The following is a 16,985-nucleotide window of genomic DNA, read 5'->3' as shown; positions in this document are numbered from 1 at the left end:
TACGAAGGCAACAGAAAGAATGTGTGAGATTCTGCCTGTTAATCAATTTAGGTTGAACAAACCCAAGGTACGCTGCTAGTTTTATTGTTCTGACCTCCACTTTCTAGGTCATGATAGTTTGGGTCCAGTCCTCGGTCCAACATCTTTGTGATTTTTTCCACTGAGAGATGGTGGACATGATCCATAAATTTTCTCAAATTAGCCTGAAACAAAGAGTGACAAATGAATCATCCTCTAATTTTGAAAAGAAAATTTTGACTAAAAGTGAAATATTCTCTCAATTGATGTCAATATCCATTGACATCATTCAACAATAGCTAATGCACATTCCTGGAGAACCTGACTTTATACTGAGAGCATAAACCCTATGGTTTATAATGTTCAAAAGTGAAATACAGTAAGAAGATTCTGGGTTTCATAGTTTTAAGGAAAAAATGACAGAAAGATTCATTCAGTAAGAAATTAGGATGGTACATGGTGATCATTATTATTATTCTGACCTGCAAATGAGTCTAAAGACATAGATCGGCATTTTTGCAGCATGCTGAAAGCACGTCGTATTTACGAAGTAAGGTTCATTTAAAATTACTTGTATACATATGGAAGAGTCAATCACGGGAATTTTTCTGAGAGAGAAATTCCCAATTCACACATTCCTGTTGGTGCTGGAAGCGCATACTGTTTGCTGTTCAGCAATTGGCCCAGGTGGTAATGAACTCCTACTGATTTCCAGTTTCTCAGACACATTGCTTTGCTGTCGGTAATTGCTAACTTCGCCAGTAAATTGGGTATACCTTCGTATGAAGCTTGGCCAGCTGTTTTTCATCAAGGTTGAACTGTTTGTACACTCTTTTCTTGTATCGAAACTGAGGGAGGAAAAAAAGAACAAATTTAAAATGTCCTAGTTTGCTTAAAAACTCATAATATAATTTTCTGACCTTACCAGAAAGTATCGTACACGATGATGTAGATTTAGGCAAAATTCAAAAAAAGGCTTAGTATTTAATTTTGAATATTCACCAATAATCAGCCCTCTGCTTAACACAGTGGCATCATAGTTTTACAGTTCATGTAAGCAAAATTCATATCTTGTATAAATATACTGAAATCAGTGGAGGTGTATGGGAAATTATATCGGCCTCTAGAATCTACATAAATAAGCAAGAATTACAGTGAAAAGAGCTTTTCCCTAAGGGTATCTATCTGTGCACTTCCATTTATAGTCTCAGGCAGAAAGAAGAACTGGGAAGGCATGTTAAATAAAAAAATACATATTTCAATATATCAGCTTAGCATTTCTGAAATTAAAAATTTAAATTTAAAATTTAAAAATTAAAATTTAATCAACATAGGCAGAACTTACACATGGGAATAGTTCTCCTGATGTTTAACAGGACTGGTCCTGTGAAGGAGGTTCAGAGGATTACCTCTTGTTTTGGCTGAAACTTGCTCACATTTTACCCTGAACAGTTTGCTACCCTACAGCCAGAGTAGCAAGATCTATGGCAAAAATCATGGGGTTTACATGGCTGTAATTTACTATTATCTAATCATACTACACAGAATTCAAAAAATGCAGCACGTCTGTTGGACAAGGAGACTGTATTGAATGAGGCCTTAATACCAGCTTTTCACAAGACCACTTTTAACCCCTGAATTGCAATCCTTCAGCTGCAGCGAGAAGAATTTTGCAAACAGTGAACACTCATGAAACAGAACATGACAGAAAAAAATAAAGTGGTTATTTAATCTGCCTATGGCTATAATATGGACATCAGCGACTGAATCTCTGAAATAAACTGCTAGAAAAGCTAGGACTTGGAACTTCCTCTGGACCCTGGTTCTTTTTTCTTGGATATGTGTTATAGTGGAGTAAGTCTATTAACTGCAGATTATTAGTGGTTGATGTACCACCATACAAGCAATACCAAAATTAATTAAATACTAGTTTCATGCCCCAGTTTCCTGCTACGCTGTGTTTCAGTGTGATCTGGCTCTGCTCCATGTTTGCCCGGTGCCATAATAGTTCTGCCCAGTTTATCCCCCAGCTGCACAGCCCCTGCATGAGCAACAGAGAGGGGGGAAATTCCAGTGTCTGTGTGTGACTGCTTCACACGTACACACCTTCTCTTCCCTTACTGCTTTCCCAGGAGACAGCCAGAGGAAATCTGTGCGCTCTGAAGGAGGGCACAGAGGGGACTAGATGGGCGGGGAGGAGGGGGGGAAAGGCTTCACTGAGAAAGAAAGACCCTCTCTTTGGGAGAAAGCAAAGGCTGGTTATTCAGCAACTGCTAGCCGACTGTTGCAAACCTAACCAGAGACCCAAAAGCTTAATCTAGAACCTTACATTTCTTTATTAAATCAGAGAGTAAGATACATCTCTCGGGTCCTCAGCAGAGGAAAACTCCAAAATCAAATTTCCCAGAGGGACTGATTCTTTGCAGCCTTTCGGGGATAACACATGGAACAGCTCCACCGAGCAAGTGAACGCCAGCACTTCTGTGAGCAAGGGTTCAAGTTCAGACTTGCTGAGCACTATTTCCCAAATGGAATTCAGATGCATGTAGGAACTTCAAATACAGCTTACTGTATAATTTGTCTCAAAATACAAATGTTTCAGATATTAGATCTAAAAATACCTCTAGTGAAGGAACTCCTTTATTCACTGGCTGTGGGTATTCCCTAAGAAGTCGCTCCTCGTCCAAAAACTTCCCATCTCTACCATTGCTTGCAGGCTGGAACAGTCCATAATTCAGGACATCTTTCAAACTCTGATTCAAAGTGCACAAAATTCGTTGCTTTGCAACCCACACTGAAGCTTCTGGGTTAAATCTAATGCATTTCTGCAAAGAGAAATTATTAAAAAAATCTAATAAATGAGAAAACATTTAAACAGTATCTTACATTCTAAAATTTACAAACGTCATAAATTTATACAAATTTACACAACAAACCTACAAATTCCATGACGAAACATACATCAACAGAATTATATTTCAGACGTGCATTCCTCTATAGTAACTAACGCACAAGTACTGTGAAAACACAGGACGTTTCAAGTCCTTCCACAAACATGAGAGACCATATCCTTCTTCAGAGAAAGAACACCTTCATGGCAAACCTGTCTGAAAAGCCAAGTGAAAGGGATGTAACAAGATGTTTAACCATCCGCTTGATTCTCGGCTGTTCTGATCCGCAACAATTTCACAAAGAAACGGTATTCAGGCAAGAATTCTAATTCATTTTAAGCTACATTTATCTTAGGGTAAGTTTATGGGAGGAACTATACGACGTGAAGCAGCAGAGGACTTGAAAACCTTGAAAATCCTTTCCAGTTCTCTGCTTCTTACCAAGTTGGAATTTAGGAATTTACAAAATTTAGGAGTTTCCCAATCGTAGCCTACATTGCAGCCATTGGCTACGAGCCACCAGGAGGTGGCAATACCTAGAAACCAACCTGTTGCCTCTGATGTGCATTATGAATGTACGGTGCTGCCGACTCACCCCATACTGGGCCACGAGAAGGGCTCGTACCAAGCTGCCGCGGCAGAGCTACAGCACAGGAGTCCTTTCTTTGCCCACTCAAAGGACGTCCCCGTCCCCTCACGATGCAAGACAGGATGCGGGGATTGCACGTGGGCCAAAGAAAAATTTTAACAGATGTATCTTTTTCTATCACTACATTTCCACGAGTGTAGCTGTAATTCTGGCTACAGTAATAATGTCGGTAACCGCTCTTCAGGCCTCTTCTGAAGACCTCTGCTACTCATTATAATTGTACATAGAGATAAGAGAACAGAAGAGCAAGTAAAAATAAGACTGACGTTTTATGAAGAGAGTGAAGTCTTTCCTTTAACTTTACCCACAGCTGCTTCCGCAGTGCTCACCTCTGCAGTATCTGTTGGCATCTTTTTAAAGTCCTGAGGCCATCCACAAGAAAATGGTTGCAGTTTGTCTTTTAGAACTAAACATATTTATCCTGGCAAGCCCTGCATACATCTGAAAACAATCTCTGATCCCACAGACACAAATCAAATAACAAATTCATTTGAATATTTCAATTCTGAATTTTGAAGAGCAAATTCAAAGGCAGAAGTCACAATATTTTATATGTTCACAGTGTCTTCTTGACTGTTCCAATATTACATGGCAAATATTTTCAACAGTAAAAAGTACAACCAGGACATGAAAGACTTCCACTTTACAACTGTTTTTAACTGTGCGAACACAGTTAAAGGAGGACTGGTCAACCAGTCCTCCGTCTATATTCACTTTATCAGAGCAGAGATGACTAGCTGGTTTTGAGTATCATGAGGTACTGAAGTTGAGGAGTTTGGCTCTTTTTCTGTGAATTAATCATCAGATATGAGGACTATCAATCGGCACTGATACCGAGATGCCCTCTATTCATCGTTGCTGACTAGCAGTGCCACTGAAGTTGCCGTGATAGCACCTCACAGGGGTGTGCCCGAGGAAGCAAAGCAGGCTCGTGAACGTTGGGCTCTGTCCAGCTCCGCTGCTCCTGGGCATGAATTATGAAAAATTACCACTCGGTTTGTCTTTCATCGGTTCCTGCACAAACGGCACTTTTTCAGATATGGCTCCAGTACTGACGTTAAGACATTTCGGGGTATGTAAGGGAAGAGGGATAAAACTTCTATTGCAATATGCTCAGGTGATGCTTTGGCCTAGGAAATAACAGATACCTTTAATCCTTTACAGTCTTAAATATAAAAATTTAATCAAATGAGATATTAGAATTTGTCACAAATAAAGTTGGCTAGGAAGCGGTTTTCATCCCCCTTACATATTTTACATTTCAAGGTGTTTTGTGAAAAGTTGGGGGTTTTTTAATGGTGGAGGGAAGGAGAGAGGGAGTAAAGAGTATTTTCATTCCCGAACAGCCCGGTAGTTAAGGTACTGACTTAGCAGCAAGGGCAATCTCTTTTAAATCCCTGTGTTCCTTCAGCTCTGAACCTCACTTGCCCCATGACTCTTAGATGGATTCAGACTTCAATACAAAGTTCAGATTCAAACATCAGCAGTTTTCAGCAACTCTAAAGATTGTCAGTTACAATGTATGTTATGAGCTTAACTTCTACATGCTGTATCACTATGCAGCAATTTGTCATTATCCACACATCCTGAAAAGATTATAAGAAATGCTATTAAAATGGGAAGAAGCAAAGAGAATTTTGAAATTACATGTATTTTTTTTCCAGGAAAGTCTTTCTTACATGAAATTCTTATGTGAAACAAATTATTTTTGGCCTTGTACGGACACTGCTTTGATTTTAACAATACAAAACCCTAACTTCTGTCGCAGTTTAACTAAGTCTGCTTTTGTTAATGCACCTTGAGAATTCAACATGTTGAATTTTGTTCAGTCTATTCATTTGTTCTATCTGTTCTTGACTGCATGCGAATATTGCAGATAATGGTGTGTATTTCTAATTCTCAAAGATTTGCTAAATTGGCAAGATTATAAATAATTTCAAATTTCTTTGGAATATATTTCAATGGAAAATAAATCTTTCTACAGTGTTTATGCACATTGCATCAGTAACGCACAATATTTATCTTCTGAAATAGTTTGCTTTCCACAGGTCTGACACTGGCACGTTCATATAATGCATGAGGACAGGACATAATAGTTTAACCACCTTTACTGGACTGAAATGGCAGTGAGGAATTCTTTTTGTGCAGTAGCTCAAAGGCTTGTTTTAAAATGAGTTATCCGATAACTATACGACCATTGTATTTCTACCACACTAGCTACAATATTTTCTAGAGTCCTCAATGGCAGAATAAATATGGAAACACTTTGAAACTCGTAATTTCACAAACTAATTTATTCACAGCCCTAGCTTTTCTGGTGATTCACAAGGAACAAAAATGTGCTTATTTTAATAAATGTTGATCCCATTGATAATTTATAAAGAATTAAGATCAGTGATGTAAAAAGCAAATCAATAACCAAAAAAACTGTTTCCTACCAAAATTTCTCAGACTCAAATAGGTGAAACTAGTGAGAAAAGTGATTATTTTTGCTTCCCATGAAGCCAGGCAGGATAGAGAGGGAGGCTGTTCCCACTCTCTCGGAGGCAGCTGCTGAACAAGAGGATAAGAAGGACCACTCAAATGCTGCATAAGTTGTATTTTAGATAAGCCTGCCCCTGGAACACCTGCCCTGTGCCACTTCTCTGCTCGTCTGGCAGCCCTCCCAGGACAGAGACCACTACAGTCATCATCTCCATCGTGTAGACGAGTCATTACCTACGGCCACACTTTCTACCCTGAGAAAATGTCAGCTGAATCGCAGCAGAATCTACACACAGATTGCTTTAGTTATGAAATAAATAAGAATTCATTAGATGCACATGGTGTGGTGACCACAAGGAAATGAGACAGTAGCTGAGTCAAAAAAGCTGGACAACTTTTTCTAACCTTCAACGACTTGTTATCAAAAAAAAAAAAAAAAATAGGGATGGTTTAGTGGCAAAGAACTACAGAAACACATATGAAACATAAAGATATTTTGCATTGACAGATGCGGGATCTACCCTTTCCGTACTTTTTGTTGCATCCCAAGACCAGATAAAATGTGACAGTTTGTCTTGAAGGCTGGCTACATACACTATAAAAATTGCAAGTGTTCTTTCAAGTAAGAACTGAAAAAGAAGCCCTGAGTGGCTCAAAAACAGTGTCCGCTCCAGCTAAAGGGAAGATATTAATTCAGTAGGAATAATGTTCATGATACAGAATTTCTGAGGAATAACATTTATCCATTCAAAATCTATCTACGAGGTCTTTTCCAACCTTAATGATTCTATGATTCTATCAACCAACACATCTTTTTCATCAGACCCATGAAGTTGCCAATCACACAGAACTGCGCTGCGACAGAACCATGACAAATGGTTTGTACAGCTGCCTCCAAAATGTGATTGTCAGAATATCAAAATACAAGTTATTCCTTTCAATAGAAGACATCGATATTAAAGGTGTGACAACCAAAAAGTGGAAAGTGCAAATGAGAGCTGGGTATCATGAAAAAAATGGAGCAAGTCACTCATTTTGATTTGTGCTCGGTGTTCAGCTTAATTCTTGGAGGCACTGCTTTCCTTCATCAAAACGCATTCAGAAAATACAGAATTCATGAGATGAAAGGTCAAAACAACCAGCCATCGCGGCCACCCCGTCATCAGCTGGCACGTCAGATCAGCTGTCCACGTCAAGGGCATAAGAACAGATGTCAGCAGCACCCACAACGTTTCCATCGTCAAACTGAAGATAAAAAGAAGGAAGATCAACTATAAACAGAAAGCAGCAATGAACAGTCACAAAGCGGGATACAGAAGAATACTTGTGAAAAGTTGCAAAGGAAAACCTGGAATAGATCTGAGGCAGCGGATGGCAGTACAGACTGGAAACAAGTAAAAATGGAGGCACCTTAAGCAAAAATGCGAGTCAAGCTGCAGTTGTGACAACTGGGTTCCTACCTTCGTAAGACAAAAATTGCACAAACTAAACAAGTGTTTTATTTAAGAAAGAAAAGCACTAAAGGAAAAGATTCTTAATCCTAAAGGCCAGTGAATACTGGAAAAAGTAAAGAAAGAATACAAAACTATAAAAAGCAATGCAGAAGCGGAAAATCAACAAGTAGCTACTACTTAAGCTGTTGCTTTACCTAACTGCCGCTTACCAAACAACATTTTGCATCGAAAGCCCAATACAAAAAACAAAACAGGGGAGGGGGGGAGTCAGTAAATGCTCATGACCGAAGTGGAGCAGCAAAACAGACGGGCAGAAAGCATTTCAAAGAAGTCTTCAGCAGCCCCAATCCCATCTCAGCATCAGAATTTAATAAAACATACGAATCCGAGCATTTTGATTTTAAACATAACCCAGAGGGAGCGCGTAAGTATAGGATAAAACAAAAGAGCGGAACAACCACCATGCGTTGATAATAAAGTGATGAAAACATTCCTTAAAACAATTGGCTGATAGATCTGTTCTTGAAGTCTGGGAAAAAAGAGCAATTCTAAGCACAAAACATTGGACATCGCTGTCAGAATATCACACAAAGGAGATTTTCTTGACAACAGCTACTGGAGAAGAACCAGACTCCTTCCAGTTATAGGCAGAATCACTTGTGATATGTTCCTACATGGGCTGATAAAGGAAATGGATCCAAGAAGACTTACCCTGGATTCAGACCAAAAAGGTCCAGGGAGAGGTCAGATATGCCAGGCATCACAGAGGAAAGCGCAGACACGTTCGTTCACCCAGTTTTCCACGTCCAAAAGACATTTGACGCCATGCACAGGCACGGTTGCCTTTAGGCACAAGGCAGGCAGTCGCCTCGGGCAGCAAACTGCTGGCGGCTGGCGACTGCCAACTTTGCTTACCAAGGAGGAAAGATGCAGATCTGTCACCAACCAGTGCCGCTGACAGCGTGACACTGAACTTCGCTGCCCTGGGGATGAAGCATCCTCAAGTTAAGGGCAAACACAACTGAATATTGCCTAAGCTGCCAAGAAACCCTGCACCACTATTGCGAAGAGAGGAAGAACTAGTCGGTTACTGTCATTTCCATCTCAAAAGCAAGTAGTAGGGGTCATCGTCAAGCCAGAGCCCTCTGGGCTGGATGCACTGCTAATAAGCTTCTGGTCAAAAGAGATTACACCTGTGTCCTGCCTCCATAAAGGACCTATGAAAGCTGAGCCTCCTGGCTTATTGACTCAGGAAATTAAATGCCAGATAATATAGCTTTTTTACCCACTCTCCCGTGCACATACGTTTGTGAATATGGACGGCTTTCTATGCTCTCCATTGCCTCAGTAATTTTACTGAGCTCAGGAAATCTTTCAGTCACTCCTTTAAATCTTCTCCACCCTCCTGTGCTAAGGATGACACTTACTTGAATACAGATGATGCACAAAAGCAGTAAGAAATTACTCTTTCTACAAAGTATTGTTTCGATACATTGGATTATCATCTGAACTGAAAAGGAGACAAAAAAGAATTGATATAAGAACTGAAAAGTAAGTCTTCGTAAGAGCTTTGTAAGAACTTGTCAAGGTGTACATTATCTTTAAAGTTTCAAATGAGAATAAAAGGGCAACAAGACAGATTTCCTACAATGGGTGTATAAAGTTTTCTATAGCAGCACATCCTACTTACGATGCTTGGTGCTTATCTCATACATGCAGTGAAATAAAGGCAATTTACACACCCCAGTCACTGCAGATGAGCAAACGTTTACTCCTAGTGAGTTTAGCTAGGGGTTTAAAGCTTCCCAGTGGGTTGAGTTTTATCTAAAACCCTAAACTTGCCTTCTTTTAAACTAATATATTCTTGATCATACTTTCTAAAAAACAATAAAGAATAAAAACATAAAAATAAATGATGCCATTTCATGCTCCTTTGATTAAACAGACTAATTTTAAACACCTCTTATGTTAAATTAATTGTAATTATACAGCAAATGGGGTGTATGTTGGATTTGGCTTGTAGCTATAACACAGCTCGTGAACTATGATCTTCTCCAAACTTTGCTACGCTACATTTAAGCTAACAGTCTTCCTGCTTGCAAACCTGAATCCAGATTTCACTTTTCTGTACAAGAGCTTGTGGGCTGATAAATTAAATCGGAAATAGATCATCTGCTATAGAACTGTTTAAAACAATTGAGTTACTTTTCAATAAGAGTTTATTGAAAAGGAAAAAAATGCAAAAAGTTAAAAAAAAGTGAACAAATGAAACACAAAACCAAAAATACTTTTTGGTTTACTTCACTTCCTGCACAAAATGAATTTTAAAAAAATAATTGTTTCAACAGTGTCAATAAATAACTTATTATTGGTCTAAAAAATAGAGTAATGAAATAAGAGGGCTTCAGGAGGCTAACATCTCTGTTTCTAACAGCGGAGTAAACCTAGCAAGTAAAGCTAATCCTTCCATTTTACTGGATCTATTCATTGAGCACTGAACACAGTCAAGATACAGCAAGCTGGTAGGATCATCAATAAAATCCTAACCATGTCCAGCCAGAGCTTGTCTTGACAGAGGATTCCACTACAGGCAAAATCCTTTTAAATTTAAGATGTACAACAGTGGATTTCAGTATTTCAAGCAATACCGAAATGAAAGACCCAAGGCGATGACTGCTTCAGCCAAGATTTAATAAAAATCCCGTGTGCGGCTCACAGCAGCCTCAGTCCTGCTCTGCCCTCTGAAGCCTTCCTGTCCCGCTCGGGTGCCACACCACTTTCTCTTCATTGAGGTTAACCTCACACCATATAAACTAACGGAGTGGTTCTGTAATTTCAGCAGCAATCCTCATCTAAAAGAGTTTTTGAAGTACAAGAATTTAAGAGAGAATGCTCCCAACTCCAACCCAGATTCCTCTGAGTTTCTGCAGCACTGCGTATATTGGGCTTTAAAAAAAAAGAGCTCTACCGCCACACCTGAGGCCACACTGTCAAAACAGCTCTTCCCTGTCAGTCTGTAGACAGGCCATCTCTATCATTCTAAAAATGAACTTAATTAAAAAGAAAGGAATAATTTCATCTGAGATAGATCTTCCATGGCAGCACAGTATGATGTAGATCTTAAATGTCAGCACAGAGCAATGTATCCATTGCTCATCCATAAAAGGAACGCAGTTTTATAACCATCTTTGAAATGAAAAAAATCTGATGCTTACCATCCATTGAAAAACCCAACAACAGCATTCAAGCAGGCCCAGGGTAATTTAGATAATTAATCACAAACTTTGGCAGGTTGTGGTTCTAGACAGAATCAGTAACTAACTCCCAAGACCTTGTCCGGGATGAGATTGTTATTCCTATTGTAGCACTTGTGGAGGACAATGATCCTTTTACTTACAAAGTTACAACAGCAAACTTTTCCAGCTTTATGCTCCTAACATTCCAGACATTGAATTTTACACATTCAATCACAAAAGAGACACAACTTAGTAGCTCCTTGTGAGAAAGAGTGAGGAATTTGGACTGTAGATTTCTAATACATAAGGAACAGCCAAGATATTTTTTTTTAATTAAAAAAACCCTTTTATTCTCATTTACTTAATTAACCAGACATTTTTTAGCAAATGAAAAGTCTGTTCAATTCTTTCTGTAAGATGTGAGAGATTAAATCTTTTGTTGAAAAGTCACTTTTTATCCAATAGACTTTGGGATGTGAGATATAGCCATAGGTCCACAAGTTAGCTGGCAAATTACTACTCTAGGAAAGTCAGAAAAGGTTCATTTTATCCTCTCTGATGTGTTTCCAGTATAAGTGGTGAGGAGGTGGGAGAGAATAAAACAGCGATTTCATGTCATTGTAAAAACTGTGGAACAGTACAACGCTACGCTTTATTCTTCCTCCAAACCGAGTATGTGGATTTCTCTGGGTGGGAGTCTGAGAAACAACACCACGTAGTAAAGGCATAGCAGCAAAGGAGGAAGGAAAGATTCTCCTTCCTCATCTTTATGCTCTAAAAGCCACCAGCTATCTAACAAGGATATCTTTTCGTGGGAGGATGACAGAGATAGGCAATTAATATGGTAAAGAGAGAGAGAGAATTTGACGACCTCCTGTTAGACCCCAGTCTAGTGTCAATCACAAACTATCTCATGAAAAAAGAAACTAGAGAAGACAACGGGGTTATACATGTACAGGGCTTTCGTAGAGACAACGTGATTTTGGGCTTCATCACTCATCTTCTGATGAGATTTTAGATGCCTAATTCTCTTTCTTCTACCCAAACGGCTCTGAATGCAGATGAGACAGGTAGTTTGCTTTATGATCACAGCTTTCATCAAGTTAACATACTAAATACTCTCTCTCTCGGGTAGGATGGTGCCTTTACTTTAGGCAATCAGTCAGACATACCACTGGGGTAAAAAAATGTAGACATTAAAAGAAAACAGGACATAAATTTTGCCTGTAACTTGTTAAAAGACTGTAAGAAAGTAGAACAAATTTACTGCAGATTGAAGCCAGCAAAGCTACTCATTTAGCTTTAATTTATTTTTTTTAATTGTAAGGCAATATCCCTTACCGTTTGCTGCAGATCGGGTATTATAATTCGAATCACTAATGTGTTGCTCTGACTGTCTTCCATTCTGCCGCTTGGCTTTTCTGCAGTTGCTCTAATTGTGTCATAAATGGTTTCTTCTTTGGAGCTGTCTGATTCAGATTCAACAGAATAGTCGGAAAAGCTTTGTGCCATTTCATCTTCACTTGATGTTGGGCTACGAGGCATGTTCAAGTTTTTTATCCTGCCAATACAAAGGAGAAAGAGAAAAAGATATGTTATAGTTAAAGTCTTAAAAATGAATCAGCTACAAGTTTTGTTTTCTTGGAAGTAACATGCATTTAACAACAAAGTTATATGTTTTATCCTCCTTTCATTTCCTCCTGTAATTTATGTGGGTATGCAGAGTGTAAGGGAAATAAATCTGGCTACCAATTTACTACAGAAGAGGAAGAAGGACAGGAGAAGGAAAAAGAGTAATAAAAAGGAAGATGACCTTTCTTCCCAGGCACACCCAGCCTCCCAAAGGATCCAGAAAAACCCAGCATAATCACCAGGTTCTCTGCTAAATTGCACTGTTGTAAACTGTACTTAGAACCAGATCTGGCTTTGAAGCCTACTTCTCCCAGTGCAAAAAAAAAACATTTCAGGAAATTAATATAGGTGCTAAACTAACATCATCCTGTACATCGAGAAACTGTACAGGTAAGGCTTCAATAAAAGACAGTATTTTCGAATAGCAGAATCAACCAGAAAATGAAATACTACAGGGAGCCAGACAGATGCAGATGCTGCTTTGTGGTTTGTGGCTCATGCAACACCCTTTAATATCAACACTTCCAAAATCTTTCTATTGTACATCCCCAAATACAGATTTTAGGAACATTTTTAATCTGTGGTATAGATTAGGCTAAAATGAAAGTAATGTTTTTTCCAAAGTAAGGACATCTGTATTCAGAGGTCTCACAGTAAGAACAGCAGAACATTTTCCTTCTGGGTTTTTCCAACAGCAGCAGCAAAAGACTTCTTTTTTGTCCCACCAACTAAAAGCTTCTCCATGGAATGAAAATTACTATTCTATGGAAAAATGGGGAAAGAATTTATACTGGAAAAAATTGAAAATACCACCATAAACTTTGCCGTGCTTTGTAACCATATACTTTTTCAGTTTTCAGAGGCCAGAAAAACGTAAACATTATTTTTCATATTTTCCATGAGAAACCTTCCAAGACAACTTCTCTGCTTTTTAATAAAAAAAATCCTCAGTTAAAAGAAAAAAAAAACCAAAGCCACCAATTCCACTGTCAGCCCACATTAAAAAAAGACATTAAAGCAAAAGTAAAGCACAGAAGGGTGAACTGACTTTACCAAGGTCACTCATATACCAGGTGTCTGTACTGAGATATCCAAATTTATGTTTTCTATAATGGTCTCACAGTCAGATCCCCCAAAGTAAATACAGTCAAACAACAGCAGGGACTAAGAGAACATTTTTTAGCACTGTGTTTCATGCTTTAGTTTGAGCCAACTAAATACCAGATTACTCATTCCTCTTCGTTGTCCGGTCATTTATACCGCAACGATTACAAAGCAGGCGTAAAAGGCTACCGCTCTAATTTAGCATTTAAGGTGACCATACGCTGGAGCCAGCGTTTACACCAGAGGACAAGCAGTGGCAAGGCAGGCCTAAAGCTTGAGGTCAAGGGCAAGCATTTCCAAAGCACATCACGTACCCACATCATCAAGTCTTATTGTTATTTCTGACGAAGGACAATTCCAGTGTTATTACCCTCAGCTATAATTACTAATGAAGACAAACACAGCGCATTCAAAAATCTGAAAGCATGCCAGTTCACAGCAGCTTAATGCAAGGCTCTATTTACAAAAGAAAACTCTTGAGGGAGTATTTCATTTTCTTACTGCTTCACTGAACTGTAGATTAATGCTGCTCTCCAAAGCACCTTAAGTTAATAAAAAGCATAAACATTTCAATGGCTTCCTTATTTATCTACCAATGCTAAAGCACATGACGCCAAAATATAGTAGGTCGATACACAGTACTTAAGAGCGTAAGAGGTATAGAGCAGTGAGCGCGAGAAAAAGACATTAAGACCATCACACGGTTTGTCTCTCCCTAAAGCCATTTGAGAGCGCAATATATTCCAGGGCAATGGATTCAACTCCTCTGACAGAGAGCAGTAAACTGCAATTATACAGCATACAAATAGAGTTGAATTAGGAAAAAAAAAACTTCCCAAGGTTTTGGCAAGTGGATTTTCATGCAAAAACCACCCAGAAATATCTCATTATGGAATAGCAAAGGGAAATTACTAGCTGAAGAACCAACTCCCAGGTATCAAGCACTTAAGTTTAATAAATAGTGGGACAAAGAACTCCTTGGAGACTCATCAACAAAGCACAAGTCACCTAATTTTCTGGAATGCAGATAAAAAAAATGCACAAGTAACCATGGAAAGGATAATGAAAGACTGTATCTACAGTGGCAAAAAGAACAGAACCTATGCCCCACCAGCGCTATGGAGAAGCAGATCATTTAGATGCCTTTTTTTAAACAAGACAGTCTAACCACTGGAGAAACTAAATCAGTACGGGTCCCAGTGTAGGGCAGATCCTGCCAGGGAGCAGAGGCCAAGCGTGTCTCCCTGAATCTACAGACACCTTAGGGCAATTTGGTTGTTTGGCTCTTAAGCTGCATGGAAATGGAAGATACCACCATTTGTTTACCAGAGATGCTCGCTATCGTAGCTCCCACAGGGAAGTTGTTATCTTTTAGGAACTGTTTCACTTTTGCCCCAGTGATATTCCAGACTTTTCCACAACCAAAACTATTACCTCAGGAAAAGTAAGGCAGGTTGCCTGGCTTCCCTAGGCTTGTTCAGCAGAAGAAAATATAGCATCCCAGGTTCCTAATTCCCAGCTGGCAATTCATTTTTTCAAAAGGATGTTATACAGCTAAAATACAGATTAGTTTTTGCTGACAAGATTGTCTGGAATGCCTTCTTTCATTTTCTTAAAAACGCAACAGATAGTACGCTTCCTATAGTTAAGCTGATTATATTTTATAGCAATATGATACATCAGTGGCTGCTTTTGGTATAGAGAAGTGCTGAGCGCAGAAAAGTTTCTCTGTAAACGAATAAAAACAGATTTCCAATGATCTTGGAAGTAAACTAACAATGGAAACTACCACCACAATGGTCGTTGCTCCACCTCACATCCTCTGTCCGCATTTTCGACTCCCGTACCTTGAGCTCGCCGCGTGTCCCAGCCCCGGGCGCTCTCCTTCCCTGGCCCCCGCACATCCCCTAACCCCTGTCTGAACAAAGCAAGCACAAGCTCCGGCTGGTTAAACACCCCCCTTACGCCAGCACCAGCAAATATGCCGGGTGCAGGTGTGTTTGTCCAGTTTGCCTGGAGCAAACCCAACAGTCAATACAGATCTGACAACCACCAAAAGCGAACAACTACGTGCACAGAGATCCCGCAGAACAACACTGCGGCTGCGGCGAAGGCTCCCCCTGGGTTTCTGCAGTGGGCAAGACTGACATGTGGCGAGACAGAAGGAGATGCATCCCTAACACCGAGAATAAGCTCTGGTAAGGAAATCACATTAAAGGATGCAACTCTTCCTTCCCCAACCTGTGAGATTTTGGGTTTGTTACCGTGTGATCGTAGGCTAGGGTCTCACAAGAGTGGCCATTTCAGACTATTCACAATAGTTAGTTGCCTCTCTCTAAAATACAGCTAAGGCACACGCATCAAATGTCTTGCCCAAGGCCAACAAGGCTAGATCTCAGAGCAAGGTTTCAAATTCAAGGGTCGCTGGCTCCTAGTCATGATAAGAACAATCTATTTTTATATAAACATTCATTTGCACAATAACAGTTCTGTTGCCTGCAGGGAGAAGTCCTCTAGACTGCTATTGTCAGACGAGTTAAAAATGTACCTGTGGGAATCTCTCAGATACAGAGTCGGCATTGTTGCGGGTTGAGTAATGCCATTAACCAGACTGCGAGAAAAGTTTGCTGTTAGAATAACAGCAACTGCTAGAAAGAGGTATTTAATAATTAACTCTGAAGAAAAACTATTCAGGAAAGGGATTTCCATCTGTGTAAAACCTGCCAGCGCTCCTACCACTTGGATTCTGCAGCTTTATTTAGGATTGTATGTATCAGCTCAAGAACCAGCTCACCAAGTTACTAAATTAAAATGCTGGAGAAGATCAAGCATTGCCTTTTCTAATTATATTAAAACAAAAATGCATTTCAGACAGAACTGAAGATGGGGGGTACAATCCCAACGTGCCATGCATTTCACACCCCTCCACAGTTCTGCAGAAAAGGTCACGTAGAAGAAAATCTGAATTGAAGACTGACTCCAATGGGCAATTTGCAATTTGATGGGTTCAATCCCCACTTTGCACTCTTACTTTAAAGCTGGCAATAACTGGTGTTGCCTCCCAAAGAAGCGATCCCACCAGCCCTCGTTCCCTGGACCACTCCACTCTTGCCCCCAGACTGCTTTAATCTCTGCACTAACATGAACAGTGAAGCAGAACAAAGCATCGATCCAGCTTTTTTTGTTTCGGGAGGTTAGTTTCAGCATCCATCACATCTCTGAACTGGATCACTATGCAAATGTTTGCATAAGCAGCAGGAAGAAGATGGCAGAGGGCCAGAAGCAAACAGCCAGGGCATGAAAAGGGCAGAACCACTTTTTCCAAAGGCAGTATTAATGCTTGCTGGCGTAAAGTGAACCTGAGACACCACTGCCTAAGTGACAGGAAAGAAATCTACATAAATACGGCCATCTGATTAACTCTGATGGAAATCTCTTGATTATTAGTACTGAAATACCGTAACTCCGAACAGGACAGCTTACTGAAACCCGCTGATACAAAACTCATCCAGGCAAA

At 39.6% G+C, this 16,985-nt stretch overlaps 1 protein-coding gene across 5 annotated transcripts in view; it reads right to left on the bottom strand.

Annotated features, from left to right (window-relative positions):
- The window catches only part of SHANK2 (SH3 and multiple ankyrin repeat domains 2), a 368,375-nt gene that overhangs the window by 311,070 nt on the left and 40,320 nt on the right, over positions 1–16,985 (bottom strand). For all 5 annotated transcript variants that reach the window (XM_076343775.1, XM_076343769.1, XM_076343770.1 and 2 more), the window contains exons 4-7: positions 12,074–12,293; positions 2,640–2,843; positions 795–866; positions 95–203 (exon numbers count right to left, since the gene is read on the bottom strand). In XM_076343775.1, coding sequence (XP_076199890.1) covers positions 95–203; positions 795–866; positions 2,640–2,843; positions 12,074–12,277 — 589 coding nt within the window. In that variant the 5' untranslated portion in view covers positions 12,278–12,293. The remainder of the gene's footprint in view (positions 1–94; positions 204–794; positions 867–2,639; positions 2,844–12,073; positions 12,294–16,985) is intronic.

This window comes from Aptenodytes patagonicus, chromosome 7, assembly GCF_965638725.1.
Source record: "Aptenodytes patagonicus chromosome 7, bAptPat1.pri.cur, whole genome shotgun sequence".
NCBI lineage: Eukaryota > Metazoa > Chordata > Aves > Sphenisciformes > Spheniscidae > Aptenodytes > Aptenodytes patagonicus.
The sequence above is the reverse complement of the archived record's forward strand: the minus strand, read 5'-3'. Positions and strand labels throughout refer to the sequence as shown.